This window comes from Xyrauchen texanus, chromosome 17, assembly GCF_025860055.1.
Source record: "Xyrauchen texanus isolate HMW12.3.18 chromosome 17, RBS_HiC_50CHRs, whole genome shotgun sequence".
NCBI classification, from domain to species: domain Eukaryota; kingdom Metazoa; phylum Chordata; class Actinopteri; order Cypriniformes; family Catostomidae; genus Xyrauchen; species Xyrauchen texanus.
In genome coordinates this window covers 32734226-32750208 of record NC_068292.1, presented here as the reverse complement: position 1 = coordinate 32750208, position 15983 = coordinate 32734226, and the positions used below count along the sequence as shown (strand labels likewise).

The following is a 15983-nucleotide window of genomic DNA, read 5'->3' as shown; positions in this document are numbered from 1 at the left end:
AGTGTTGTGATTAGGAGATGGGTATGATGTGGGGGAATGTTCCTCAGAGGAGAGGATTAGAACGAGAAAATGATGGAAGAGCAGGACAGACTTGTTCACAGATGGCCCTCCACCACTCATTTGATCAACTGAAGTTCTGCACTGGACTTTTTTCCTTCTCTAGAACAAAAAAAGAGAATGTTAGGTAAAATTTCTGTTTTCCACACAACAGAAATGGTTGGTGATTCACATGTCCAAGCTCCAAAATGTACAAAAACATACAAAACAATAAAAGTAGTCCACACAACTCATTTACTATATTCCAAGTCTTCTGGAACACGATGGTGAGAAAATTATGACAGAATTCTTTAATGAGCCTATGAGCAAGTAACGTATAGCAATGTGGGTTTTAAATATGTTTTTATTGCCCTGTGATAACACAAAATCATGTTTACCATGCTTTTCTTTTAATGACCAACAACCAAATCTTAAGTCACCCTCATTAGTCCACCAAATAACCAGGAAAAAACCTAGTTATCTCTGAACTTCCTTATGTATCAACAATTTATAGAGTATTAGGCCAGAAACTAGAGTTGATTGGTCTTCCAGCTGCCGCTTGAGGAGTTGACAAACTGCCCCGTGCCCTTGGCTGCTCTCTGTGGGCTTGGTCCCATCTCTGAGGTATGCCAAGAAGTGGGCGCTCAAAGCACTGCTCTTGGCATCCAGACAAAGCCTTCAAACTGGGTTAAGGGAAGTAGGGTGGCACAAAAGCCTCCTTTAAGCTCCTCAATGAGCACAGTGTAGACTCTTGGATTGTCTTTTAAAGAAGGCACAAGTCAAGAGCATCCAATTTGTTTTGCTTTTAACTAACAATCAATAGTTCCATTAAGACAATCATCACTCTATTTAAGACAATTAACACTCTATTTCAGTCCTTGGAATGAGATGTTAAACCGAGGTACTGACTCTCTGTGATCATTAAAAATCCCGGGGCACTTCTCATAATGTATTGAGGTGTAACCCCAGTGTCCTGGCCCCATTGACCCTTCTCAATCATGGGTTCCTAATAATGCCCATCCATGAATTGGCTCTATCACTCTACTCTCTCCTCTCCACCAATGGCTGGTGTGTGGCGAGCGTATTGGTGCACTATGGCTGCCGTAGCATGATCCAGGTCGATGCTAACTGTGTAAAGCGTTTTGAGTGTTGAGTCAGAAAAGAATTATATAAATATTAAGTTAATTAATTCATTCATTCTATTGGTATTCTTTTGGTATTCATTGTTTCTGCTTTGAAATGTGTATTTTCTGAATGAATATATTTGTCAATAGACCATTTCAAGGACTATTCGTCAGTTTATGGAAGTGACCTCTTTGTCCCATGAAAATTTCCTACTAGTTGTCATACTCATTCAGAACAATAACCGGAGACACTTCATTCATAATGACTCAAACACAATTAACGTTACTAACATTAACCTGATTAACCTGAATGAAAATTGAAGTGATTAGATCTCAGAAAAACAGCTGCAAAAGAACAAAAGATCTGCTGCAATAAAGCGAGATGACTGGATACGTGCAGTACTAACAACTGTAACATTTATCTTATCTCTGGTAGGTGAACAAAATGTATGCCAACTGATTGTAAGTAGGGCTGAAACAATTAGTCAACGTTATCGACAATGTCGACAATAAAAATTTTGAATTGTCGTTTGATCTAATTTAACGTAACATGAGATCATATGAAACTCTAATGATGATGCGATAGAGGAGCACAGCAGCTCGCGCCTGACTGAGGAGAGGAAGAAAACACATGTCCAGATGCACGCTAAACTTTCCAAACAGCTTCAGGTGATGTAGATCACAAAATATAATGGAATTATAATGGAGAAATGCAAAATAAGGAAATACAGAAGCACTGTCATTGTGAAATAAAGCAGAGCCGGATCTGGCATTCCACTTAAGCAAAACCTGCATGTCAGAGCATCTAAAATGCAAATAACCTGGCATTATATATTTAATGCATCCTTTATTAAAGTTCAAATAATAAGGAAGTGCATCATAAACAAACTACAAAAATGGCATTTCTCTGTGTGGTCAACACCACTTCTATGAGTCCTGTGAATGGGAGAGATTGAAACTGCACCCGACTGAGGCACCCTCTGGCGCGGGGACACCCGTCCCTCATGCGCGTTTGCTGTAGCTTGATTAATAAAGTGATGGATTGCGATCCAAAAAAAGTACATTTACATTAGTAGCTATACTGCAGAAGAAAAAATTGTTATTGGAGAATGTTGAATACAATATTTAATATTTAAATATTTAAAAATATCTAAAAACAGCCTACTTAAAACAAGATACATTTACCTGAGAAGCAACATATAAGATATTTAGACTTGGAGAATATGTCGAAAACAAGAAAAAAAATCTTGATTACAATAGTTTTTTTTGCAGTGAATTTCTATTGAATTAAACTTAATAAAATAAAAGTTTAATTCCTTGGAATTCCTTGGAATGTCATTTAGAGATATTTGTAAAAGATTTTGTCCTCTTTATTGTTAGTAAGCACTTTAATACAACCTTTTAAGTCTAGGCACAAGAAGAATAGTCGGTTGAGAGCTAATTATTAATCGTTGCAATAATCAAACAAACAGTCGAATAATCATTCTAATAATCGTTAAATTAGTCGATTATCAATATAAACGTTAGTTGTAGCCCTAATTGTAAGTTTGATAGTTAGAGCTCTAAAAGGGTCAATAGATCGCTCTCATTATGATGTAATTTACATTTAGTCATTTATTCACTTTTATCCAAATGACTTACAAATTAGGAACACACTTAAATAAATCCTTACCTTGTCTGGAGGGATTCATTGATTGTAATTGGATCGATTCAATGTTCCCAATCTTTCCACTGAGGAAATAATTGTGAGCATCTACTGTAAACTACGATACACATTCATCACCTCTCTGGCATAGATGTGCTCAGTATCAGTAACATGTCTGGATAAGTTACTTTTGTGTTCTCATGTTCTAAGTTTACTCAGAGCCTTATTTAAAGGATCTGGTAATGATACCGGTAGTGCTCCCAGGCAGTAGCGTTCAAATTCTTTTGTTATTGTTTACATCCTTTAAATGGCCAATAGAGTCATTTTCAGGTTGATTAAGGACATGGTACTCTGCCAAATAAATAAAATAAAACAAATAATCTTTTTAACATGTTGATGTTGTTTTCAGATAGGATTTCTTGTTTTCGTTAAAACTGTAAATTTACTTGAAGCTAAATAGGAATTATTTCAGAGAATATATATTGAGCAAAATTTGTTTTTGTTTTTTTACCTTATTGGCAATTTTTTTTTATCATGTTATCAGTCTCACAAAATGTAGCTTATTCCTAAAACTGCCAATGGTATTAGAAAATATTTGTACTTCAAGATAAAATCTCTGAAAACATATCTCAATATATTAAGCAATTTTGCTTCTCAAGTCAATTTACTGGATCTGTTTTAATGATGTTCAGATATTTGTAGTGAAACACAAGACACGCTGATTAAGAAACCTACTTAAAGTTGAATCTAAATGTGAATCTACAAATGAAACTAAATGTTAATCTGTAAATAAATATAGACCCTTAATAAATACACTAAAATTGAATTGAATAGACTTGAAGAAAATGTAATAAATACAATTTTTTTTTAAGATTTGTAAATTTTATTTTGTTAAAGATTAGGCAATTCAATTAGATGGGAATTTGTTATTCAATCGAAATGGATACATCTTGAAAATAGGCTAAAATATTTTTTCGAGTGTATAGACCTTAAGTAAATTTGTAGAAAGTCGTGTCATAAGTTATCAGATGTATGTGATATTTTAGGATTAACAGGGCTTAATGTTATGTGGGGAATGATTGAGTGCGATTCTGCAGAACAGCACTGAATTAGTACATTGCAGACTTCAAGAGAAAATAAATTTCCTCTAATTTAGCTTCTCTCTCCTTAAAGTTTTGATGCATTACTTACCTTACCTTTAGTTGTAAGCTTAATTCTTAAGAGGCTGCATTAGGGCATTGTGTCCTCTGAGCATAAGTTCAAGAGGAGCCCTTGAGCTGTTACTTTTAGAAACAAGTGCATACTTCATCCCCTTTGTTGTCCCTTTGCACTTGAGCCCATTAGTCACCAGGTCTCATTAAAAGAACACAGCAATACAATACATTATGTGGAAATCTATTTGGCAAAAATGCATTGATTGTCTTAATAATGGACCGTGACAGATGTGCTCATTGATAGTTGGTCTGGATGTCCTTGATTCACCCTCTCTGCTGCATGCGCCTCTTTCCGAAAAACACTAAGGTTCCTGTGCTCCCCTCAGACAGTGGCTTTCTCTGTCTCTTTATATCACATTCGCCAAAGGGGGTCGCTGATCTTTCTACTCCCGCCAAATAAGAAAGGACTTAAACCAGCGGTGACCGTACACAAATGTAAGGTATGCCAAAAATAGTTGGCCTAATACAACAACCCTGCACTAACAGTAACTGGCAGAGCTTAATGCCCTTGAACAGGGCTTTTATTTTTGCCTCCTCAAGGCCCCCGGACAAGGTGCAGGCAGATACTCGATTTGCTTTGTGACACGGAGGTGGCAAATGGCAGGAGAGCGAGTACAACCAGCAGCCTGTGGAATTAATTAATGTAATTTGGCACAAGTTGTGTTCTCATTAGCAGGAGGTCTGTCAACCTTTCTGGCCATTTGACCATGGCAGCGCCTCCTACCTGTAGTGGGTATGGTGAAGGGTGCCGCAAGTGAGAAATGTTTTGACCCGATGATGTCCCTGTGAATTTTCGCTGCATATTTGGCCTATGCTAACAAAATGGACGCATGTAGTCATAGCAGTGTACCATGGAAGTGCCATGGTATATTTACATGAATCTTGGAGTACCATTTAAATGCTATGGTTCATATATAGCAGTACCATGACATTGTATATACCAGAGTACCAGCACTAGCTTGACCGTGGGTTCCGTTCCCAGAAAAAAAAGAAAACACAAAATGATACAATGTATACCTTGAATTAACTGTAAGTTGCTTTGGAAAAAAGCATCTGCCAAAAGCATAAATGTAATGTAAATGTGATACCATCACATACCATGATACCATAGTAACACTTTTTTAAAGAATGCACGGGAGGGAATGTATGTTCTTTTCCATTCATTGAAATTTTGTGGCCATGTAGTGACTACCAGCTTTTAGCTCCAAAAGGAGAAATACAGTTAATAAAAGTAGTCTTTAAGACTAATGCACATGATTTCTTCTGAAACCAAAGGCTAGCTTAGTTTGAGTAAAAGACCAAAATTTTTGTCGTAATCCATGAAAAATCTTCTCAATTCTCATTTACGCTTGCTCATATTCAAACCTGCAACAACCTGCTAAATATTTCATTTTGTGTTCCATGGTCGAAAGAAAATCATATGGGAATAAACCAAAATGTAAGTATTTATTTACAGGAAATACGTTAAAAAATAAAAAATCCAAGAAGACATGTTGTGCCAGGGTTGACATCCGAGGGACAATAAGCCATTGGTTCTAATGTGTCTCATAACCGATTGATCTTGTTCTCCTTCTCTCAAACAGAACCCATGCGGGCACTGCGTGAACTTAGAGCCTCAGAGATCCTGTCCCGTCAGCTGACCTTGCAGTGGGAGACACCGGCCTTCAACCTGACCCGCTGTCATACATTCTCCGTCTCCTTGTGCTACCGCTACACGACAGCAGGGGGCGGCGGTGGACATAACACCACCGTCAGAGAGTGCCTGGCTGTGGAGCACAACACCTCCCGCTTCACCCTCAGAGATCTGCCCCCTTATCACACTATCCAAATACGCCTAGCACTTGCCAACACCGAGGGCAAGAAGGAAGGGAAGGAGGTCACGTTTCAGACTGAGGAGGACAGTGAGTAATAAAGCTTTCACAGAAAGTGATTCCATATATTTCATTTATTTTACTTCCATTGCTGGGAAGGGCTGAGTTAATTGTATTCCTCTTGAATGGATGTACTCTGCTGTGGAGCTTATTTTTTTACCCTAATCACTGACTTATGAGACATTTTGCAGCTCTCGTTGTGCGGGGGTCCCGACCCTATGCAGGGACCCCCTTGTGATGTTATGAGCCAAAATATATATATATATATATATATATATATATATACTGTATATATGTTCCTATCTAGAGCTGTTTTAGAAGTGTATATAAGTTGAAAATATAGTGTGTTCAAAGACGTACAGAGGCTGCATAAATGTGTTTACACTGATTTAATATCACGGAAATTAGTGGATCATGCGCCAATGCCAATTGTTGATTTGCGAGCACAGTAGAAGCACGCCTTGTATCATTACAGAGATTTTCATTGATGAAAAATTTTACTCAAATTTGGTTTTGGTTCATCTGAATATTCACTGGAACAGCTTTTTCCTCCACCAAAAACTTTTTGTAAAACTCTCCATTACAGCATACTTTGGAAAACAATGATGTCAGGAAATGTATCAAATCGATTAGTTAATGGATTAGAAGCTTCAAATCAAATCAAAGAAGCTCCATTCTAGAACTTTTGATTTTAAATCCCTTCCCTCTAATTTACATCACTGTCAAATATTTACTGATATGGCTCAAATTTTAAATCTCCTAGCACTAACTTGCAGTAACCCATCACATTCACATTTTATAAATGATAACAATCTAGAAAGACATGCTGACAATATAGAGAAACTTAACAAAACTAGAGAAAACTATTAAAGAGAGGAGTAAATTAAACCACTAGGCTTGGGATCGATACCTTTTTCACGCATCGATAATCAGAACATTTTCCAGATGATTTATAATGTACTGGTGAAGTGTGAGTGGCAGGCTAACTTAAAGGGGGTCGTACACCAGAAATATTCGGTGGATGACATGGTGCGTTCTAAAATTAGAAACAATTATTTTCTATAAAGGTACACACAACACCACACCACTCGGTGTTTGTCGGCGGTACACAGCTGCGCTTCTGGAGGCTGCTCAAAATTCGACAGCACCATGGAGCACAATTATCAGTTTTCCATTAAATTCAACCCAAATCATTATCAAAAGAAAAAGATTATTTACTCTATCCATCACTGAATGACAGATTGGTAAATGGCAAATGGTCTGCGCTTATATAGTGCTTATTTGAACCTTTAGAGGTTACCAAAGCACTTTACCCTGTGTCCAAATCACCCATTCACACACACATTCACACTCACACTCATACACCAATGGCGGCAGAGCTGCTCTGCACCTGAGCCACAGCCGCCCATATTGTGTATATGTATCTTTCATATAGCCTACACAATGTATTTTCAGGTACAAGTTTGTCTTTTTTTTTGTTTGACTGCTTGAATAAATCCTATACAAGTCTACATACAGAGCCATCTCTAATTGTTCCACCAGTTATGCCAGTTTCATACACTAAACTGCAAACTCATCAATGTCACTTTGTTCATTCTTGAAGTTCAAAAACATTTTGCGTATGGTGACTAGATTCACAACTTTGGGCTTCAACGCGTCCTTCAGTATTAAGTTCAGTAAATATTATATAACCTCAGCGTGGTCTCCCAAAGCAATTACGCCAGATTATAATAAACTGAAGGCCAACTGAAGGACAGTAAATTGAAAGCACACAAATTAGGCCTTTAAATATATTGTCAACTAATGTTAATATATTGATGCCTCAAAAATGTAATCAAGAATATAATGTGCCTTTCAATAATCGATGTATAGTATTTTGACATTCCTATAAACCACGGTCTGTCTCCATTAATAATACTATTTCACAACCAATGCAAACGCTAGAGTATGACATCACTACTTGTGGACCCTGTCTCATGGCTCATGAGGGCTCCCAAAGATATGCAGTACCACACTGATCCTGAGCTAAATATTACATTGAAAGACAACAAAAAAAAAAAAAAAAAAATGCTGCAAGCTTCCGTAGCTTGAAAGAAATTCAATATTTATTGAAATATACCTTCATCAGTCATATTTCTGCACTGTGTAAAAATATTTCTCTTAGATCTACGCCACATCACCATCATAAATCCACAGACATTGCCAAATGGATTTGAAATGAATTTTTAATTATTCTTTCAAGGCACTTTCCATGTGCTAGAGAAGGGAGATTTTTATGCCCATTTCAGCTCTCAATCCAGACATCGCAGACTGCAAAAATTCTAGCTGAAGGACAAAATCGTTTTCTGTGAAAAATTCAAAACAAGCATTTCATCCAGAGAGGATGTGTGATGAGAAAGAGATGGGGGGAAAGAGAGTGCTCAATTATCAACCCTCCTCTGAAGCTTCAATCAGCAATTCTTTTCCTTCACGGCCTGTCATAAAAAAAAGTGACGGAGTCAGCGATTTTGACACAATCTGAGTGAGCGTGTTACTTTAACCACTGGCTATCTCTTTCTCACCCTCCACACACATACATACTGCCTGTGCTGTGCACATACCTGAGGGCTAACAAGGATGGCTGTCTACTCAGTGACAGAGCACAAATGGGTGTAAAAACCTCTGATGTGTTCCTGCTGCAGTGAATGAGAGCTCAGAGACTCATCTGTCTCTCAGCACCAATTCCCTGTTCTTTTCTCTCTCTCTCTCTCTCTCTCTCTCTCTCTCTCTGTCTCTCTCTCTCTGTTGTCTCTCCATCTTTTTCTTTCTCCCAGCATTTGTTGTCTGTAAATTAACAACTGTACATTTTTCAATAAACTATTCCTTGGGGCAACGGAGTGAAATTTAAGTTGTTATTCATCGAAAATCTTCCGCTATGCAATAGCTCTCAAATTTTTTAATGTCGTGTGTGAAGACACTTTGCGGAAGGTTAGACGAAATGACGCAAACACCATTGGTTCACACGTGTCTTGTTACTGAAATGGCAGGAATATTTTTTCTATGGAATTTTTTTTTTTGTCCTTTTGGAGCTAGACAACTCCCTGGTCACTACAGTATACACTTTCAGCGTATGGAAGAGAGCGACATTTGTCTCACTTCATATTTTGCATTCTACAGAAGAAAAAAAGACATACTTGTTTAGAATGACATGATGGTGAGTAAATGATGACATAATCGTAATTTTGGTTGAACAATTTATTTAAGAAGCGTGTTGCAATCACTTTTCTGCGGGGTACCCAGAGCCTAAACACTGACTGACACATTCTTTTAAAACTGGACAGCAGAAAAGCCCTTATGCTACCTACTGCAACTCTTCACATCAGCCCTCTCCCTCATTTAGCTCTCTGCTTCCATATCACATATCAAAATTATTTTACAGTACTTAATCACTTATATTACTTATAATAGATGTGTCTCTGTATTAAATTCATAACATTAGAGGTCTGCTTAAGCCTCAACCTTTATAATGAGAATGACTATAATGAGAAAATGAGAGATGACCTTTGTGGGACATAAAGGGATTAACCCTCTCACTTTGAGTAAATGCTAGAGACATTACTAGTCTGACAGTGTTTGGTCATTCTGCAGCTTCATTCCTTTGAACAATTTCTTCCTCGTTGGTTTCTCATAGTTCCTGGTGGCATTGCTCCCGAGTCTCTTACTTTCACCCCCTTGGAAGATATGATCTTCCTCAAGTGGGAGGAGCCAGTGGAACCCAATGGCCTCATCACGCAGTATGAGGTATGTTATGTGCTTTACTGCTCTTTTACCACAGTCATATCCATTTCTCACGCAGTCTGAATCCTTGCGCATCAGCGTTATTTACCAGGTAAAATATCGATGAAAGACAATCCTTGAAAAACAAAACTTGCCACTATGAGTTAAAATTTGACTGCCAGTTTCAATTATGTATGAACATACAGTTAACATATGATTCTCTGCATTCATGTGCTCATAGACTGGATTGATAGTTTGCTGCATTTGTAACACCTTTGAATGTGAGTTTTTCCCACCCCTGACTAATTCTGAGTTTCAGTCTGGTGGGAAGGAAATGCAGAGTTTTTGCTGTTGTTCTGTACATTTCTTAAGCCAGTCTGTGACAGCCATACAGTAACTATGTTTAAAGCCTGGACCTGAAACTCTGCATCCTGCCAGAGGCACATAAGTCACCAAGGACAACCATCCCTCTAATTGGTCCCTACTGAACCAGCCATCTGTTAGTAAATGCCATAAAGATATCTTAATCAAAAAGTTAGCTACATGCAGTCTCCTACACTTTTTATCACTCCTACACCCTTTTAGAATCGTTACTTATTATAAAATGTGTTGAGTCAGAGCTGTGGTGCAGTCTGCTGTGTGCATGCCTAGGATAAATAAGGGCTGATGGCTCATGTATCCCAGGGTCAAGTCCAACCCTATCCTTTTAACCTGCTGTGTCACCCCTTCTTTCCTGTTTACATTCTAATTTTCTCTGAATCAGAAGTTTCGACTTTTAAGAACGCACCCAGCCCCAGTTTAATTTGAATTAAGTTAGATTAATTTAATACATTATTTTAAAGTCATCTCACAGCCTCGATGGACGTTTGCTAAGGCCCTCTAGTTGGACCTGGCCCCCTGGTTGAGTACCACTTGCTTTAATTAAAGGCAAAACGTATTTTGCTTAAGGGAACAGTGCTTATGGCTCGCTCCTTACAGGTATTAAACCACCAACTTTTGCGAGTTACCTGCTCTGAGCCAAATACAACAAATTATGTCCTGAGTGTTGCAATTTTGGTGCTTCTGGAATCCTGATTCGGAGTTTTGTGGTTGTTTGTCTATGTGACAGTGTAACATAGAGCCCTTAAAAAAGAGGCTTTATTTGGAAGCAGTCATTTTTTAATTTCTAATCTTCAACATATTTTTGTCATGGAATTTCATCTAATTAAGTGCATTTCATGCAAAACATGAAAATAATTATATCTACACACTATCCAGCTTAGTCTGATTTTAAATGTGCTAAAATAGAGCTGTGCCATATTTAAGTCATTGCCATTTTTTCAGTGCAAACATACCTCCTTCTATGTAAATTAGGCTTAATTAAAACTGTGCCTTATTCATGAAAGTCTGGCAATTATTCACAAAACTTTGCCTTTTTCCCCAAAAGTTTATCGCATTTAATTTAATGTAATGCTATTACCGCTCAAAGAAAGCTGGTAGTAAACTTAATTCTGTTTTTACAAGACATGATTTTGCGGAGCCTGGGTAGCTTGGCGAGTAAAGACACTGACTACCACTCCTTGAGTCACAAGTTAGAATCCAGGGAGCGCTGAGTGACTCCAGCCTGGTCTCTTAAGCAACCAAATTGGCCCAGTTGCTAGGGAGGGTAGAGTCACATGGAGTAACCTCCTCGTGGTCGCTATAATGTGGTTCACTCACTGTGGGTCACATGGTGAGTTGTGCTTGGATGCCGCGGAGAATAGCGTGAAGCCTCCATATGCGCTATGTCTCCGCGGTAACGCACTAAACAAGCCACCTGATAATATGCGTGGTTGATAGTCTCAGATGTGGAGGCAACTGAGATTCATCCTCTGCCACCCAGATTGAGGCGCGTCACTACGTCATCACGAGGATTAGAGCGCTGGGATTCCAAGTTGGGGAGGAAAAAAAAATCATGATTTTGATCGTGGCAGCGATATTTCGTCAAATAAAGATCAAATGAGGTTGTAATCGGGCAGATATCCGGATACGGGTAAATGAGGAAACTTTAGACATTTTAAAGGGATTATTCATATTGTTTCTGGATCATAGTGATGGAGCAGTGCTCTACTCTAAGTATTTTAGATACTATTAGCCTAATGCATTACAACCTAGTAGTCAGAACTGCCGTGCGACATTGGTAAATGTGCTGTGGAAATTGTGCTCAGCACATATTTTGTGGCTGGACCATTACCAGATGTGCATAATTCCTTTAGCAAATTGGGTGCTCAAATAACCGGACAGTGCATGCAAATAAACTATGGTATTGGTACGCACAATTCTTTCTTAGTGAATTCCCTCCATCTTGTGGTCCAAATTTTTTTTATCATTATATTATTGTACTATTATAATAAATAGATCAAGTGCCTCAGCAAATCAAAATCTTACTCCTTTGTCCCAAAAAATAGGGTAGCTAACAATTCTTAAAATCTTAATTTCACTGCACACAGATACGGCCTCCACGATAGAAAGGTGGCAGGTCTCCCACAGTCAGCATCTGTCTCTCTGCTCCTCTGATCCAGAACGTACTCACACTCTGTCTCTATCTCTCTTTGGTTACACTGCCTGCTTCGGTGTCACTTCTCTTCTCCCAAAAATTTGTGAGGACACTGCCACTGTCATGCTCCAAAACACCCGTCTCATCTCAAGAGGAAAAGTCGCTTTTGTTCGCGGATTTGTCATTCGGCTCAGCTATGGCTGTACTAAGATTGTTGCAAATTTTCAATGCCACCTCTATCCATCAGATGTTCCCTTCCTTGTTATATGCACCTATTTAGTTAGTGCCTGTCGATAACACCATGAGGATTTCACTAAGAATAAGTTGTGGCTACTGGTTGCCTTGTTTATTTGCGCTTACTGTCTGCATTGTTTTTGGCACATGATTCACTGAAGGGTGTATGAAAATCAGATAACGACGCATACGCAATCATATTTTTAGTGCTGAATGAAATTAGCAAAATGCAATTCCAGATCTTGTGGGTTGGTTCGAAGTGTTCAGTGGTGAATTGGCTCTAATAAACTGATCTAAAAAGTTAGTCTTAATTTATTGTATTATCCATTAGTATGTGCCAGGTTAGCATGTGTAATGACAGTGAAACTGTTGCAGTCAGTTTGATAGCAACCGCTTACAGAGCTAAGCAGCACTCAAATCAAACTTCACCGAAAGTGAGTGTCCATCCTCAACCTAAGCTTGTTCACCAATCTTCACCACAATGATAACTCCAAAAACTCCTGCCTAGCAAAAAATCCTTTTAAATATCAATGTAACAACATTAAACATGAGCAAATCTCTTCCTATTCTTATCTTACTCACAAATGCATAAAATAACACTTAGTTATAGCATTTGTTCACCCCACCCAGTCCTCTGCAAAGCATGCTGGGAAATGGAAATCCCCTCCCCAGTTTCATCAATGCTACAAAAAGTATTCATGTAGTCCAAACTCAAATTAAGTAAACTTAAATTTTCAAATTTAATTATATAGAACGTAGCTAAATAAAGTTAAGACAAAATGTTCTAGAATTGTTTTTTGTAGTTCATTTTAATTAAGTAAATTGAACAACCTGAAAAAAATAATTTTTTGAGTGTATTTGTAATAATATTTAATATACAACCTGCTTTCCATTGGTGGTAATAGTGCAACGTTAATGGCGCAGAGTTTTGTGAAAAGGCACTATAATAAGGCCATAATAAGATTTATAATATGCCTGATTTACATATGAAGGAGATGCTGTTTGCACTGAAAAGAATGACAATGATTTCATTTAAATACTCCTAAACAGTACTGTTTTAGCTCATTTAGTTTCTGGCTAACCGGATTGCAGGTGTTTTGCTGCAACGCCTCCCCTGACCACAGCTACAAAGTCTTCTCAAGGATGTTTTCTAAAGGGGATTTAAAGGCTTGACCTGTAAAGTGGAGGCAAGGACAGATTTTCATGGCTGTAACAGTCTGATCTCCTCAGGCATACAGAGAGATGTAGAGCAAAATAATAAGAGCGAGACAGAGCTTTATGACGCCTGGAGAATTTGCTCTCATTTTTTTGTCAGATTAGCGCATTGTCCGCTTTTCTCTGAGCACTATCGACCAAAGGCTTGTGGGGCACTGTTCCCCCTCCAGCCCTCCCCTACTGCTTTTATCCATGTTTCATATCTAAAGAAGCACAAAAAAGAGGCCGGGTACAGGTGCAGTGAATGTCTCCTAAATCCTATCAGCAAACTGTGCCTTGAACATACATGCATTATGCAGCTAAAGCCATAATCTCTACAGGCCCCTGGTTGTGATCAGAAAGATTAAGCACAAAGTTTGTAAAGGACTCAGAGGCCAACAAAATACAGAGACTTATTCTTTCTGTTCTTACAGATGATATTAGATAAAACGCAGTCATTCATATTGATATTTGGAGGGGTTGCACATGTTTATTAGCCCTATTTGCTATAGGCCTGTCAGAAATGGTAGTGATGACATATCTAACACTTATTAAAAAGTTCCAAAAGGTATCATGGTAATTTGGACATGTTCCATGGTAATACCATGTGTTGATGTAGGTCCCACGTTATGTGAATATGATAATCATAAATTGCCGTGAAACTGTATATAAAAAACACCTTGGTATTACCAACTGATACCATCATTGTACCATGGCTCTGCCACAGTACATTTTTCAGGGTTCACACTGTCATGTAAAACCTGGAATAATCCATGTGTCCAGTAATCATGAAAGATTTGAAAATCCATTGAAATTCAATGGGGAAAAGGTGTTGGAACACTGTTTTTTTGTTTTGTTGCTGTAAACATGGTAGTGGAACATGCCCACTTGCTTTACGTTGGTAGTTGTGAGTAGGCTGTCTTGTTTTGCTTATACATTAGATGTTTTATTTGATGTGTGAATCACTGTCAGCCCACTCTGATTAATGTTAGTAAGGGTGTTGGGGTTAGCAAACCTTTCAGAAAACATTGTTTGATCTGAGTTACCACACACTGAGTCATTGCATGATCAGTTCCAAAACAGTGTTGTGAAATGAAATTGGTGAACCACTATTGCAATATTTAATGACAATATGAATCATCTGTGACTGTCTTAATGTGTGCAATTACAGATTAGCTACCAGAGCATTGAATCTTCAGACCCAGGGATCAACGTTCCAGGCCCACGGCGCACTGTATCCAAGCTGAGGAATGAGACTTATCATATGTTCTCCAACCTGCATCCTGGCACCACCTATCTAATCTCTGTTCGGGCACGCACTGCCAAGGGTTTCGGCCAAACAGCTCTCACTGAGATAACCACCAATATTTCTGGTGAGAAGTGTGTATGGTTTGGGGGGAAGAGGGGAGCACTGTGGGTGCTTGTACAGGAGTTTGTGCTTGCAAGTATGTGTGTGTATTCTTGACTGTCTTTACATCTGCTGCTGTGAACTATTCATGCATATACTCTGTCCAAAACTGTTGACAATTTCACTTTTCACTACAAGTCATATTGTTTGCTATATGACCAAAGAGTAAGTGAAACGAGTAGATTCAAACAGCTCCATATAAAATTGTACACTTAATGTGACATGACACATGTATCCGAATAACGAGAAAAAACCTACTTGAAAACCGATCTGCCTGTTCAGGCTGAGATGCGTTAATATCATATTTTAACTGGATATCAAACCACAAATGTCTTTGTAAATATTGGGTTTCATGTGTTTGTTGTTGTTGTTGTTTTTGTTTTTTGCTGTTGAATGAATTGTGTTAGATTTGCAGAAACATTTTTATTAAGAAAAGGTTGTCTGTTTTTGTATGACTGTATTATGGGGTTTCATTTCAAGTATAAAGGCTTTTTTTAATTTGACATTTTATAAAAATACAGACACTTTTATTGTTTTTTAAAGAAAACTTTAAGAGAATAAAAAAATGCATATATATGCATGCTTCTTCAGAATTGCCAGGTGGGATCTACTGTATAAACCATTGATTAAAATGCCTCTGATGGCTCCTATCATTTGGGGTATATCTCAGTCAGACATCTCCTGAAATGCATGGCAGCAGTTGAATTGATGGGAACAAAGAGAAACAAAACCAGGTTGCGAAACTCCAGAGTTTCCGGTTCATTTAGCTTTTTTTCAGTTGCGCTATTGATCTCTGAAGCATATGTGTGTGTAGTTTCAACGCTTAAGAGCCATTATGTATTCCCGTGTGGATCAGAGGAAGCGATACTGAGACTGAATTACAGCAGATGCTCAGAACCCAAACGCCTCTTCGAGGATGTTACACATTTCCCCTCGCCTCAAAGAGAACTGACATCACTGTCATCGACACCATTCGCAAACCGGCC

At 38.2% G+C, this 15983-nt stretch overlaps 1 protein-coding gene across 7 annotated transcripts in view; it reads left to right on the top strand.

Annotated features, from left to right (window-relative positions):
- Window positions 1–15983, top strand: part of ptprub (protein tyrosine phosphatase receptor type Ub) — a 309428-nt gene that overhangs the window by 208520 nt on the left and 84925 nt on the right. For all 7 annotated transcript variants that reach the window (XM_052147302.1, XM_052147305.1, XM_052147303.1 and 4 more), the window contains exons 8-10: window positions 5603–5920; window positions 9561–9670; window positions 14761–14962. In XM_052147302.1, coding sequence (XP_052003262.1) covers window positions 5603–5920; window positions 9561–9670; window positions 14761–14962 — 630 coding nt within the window. The remainder of the gene's footprint in view (window positions 1–5602; window positions 5921–9560; window positions 9671–14760; window positions 14963–15983) is intronic.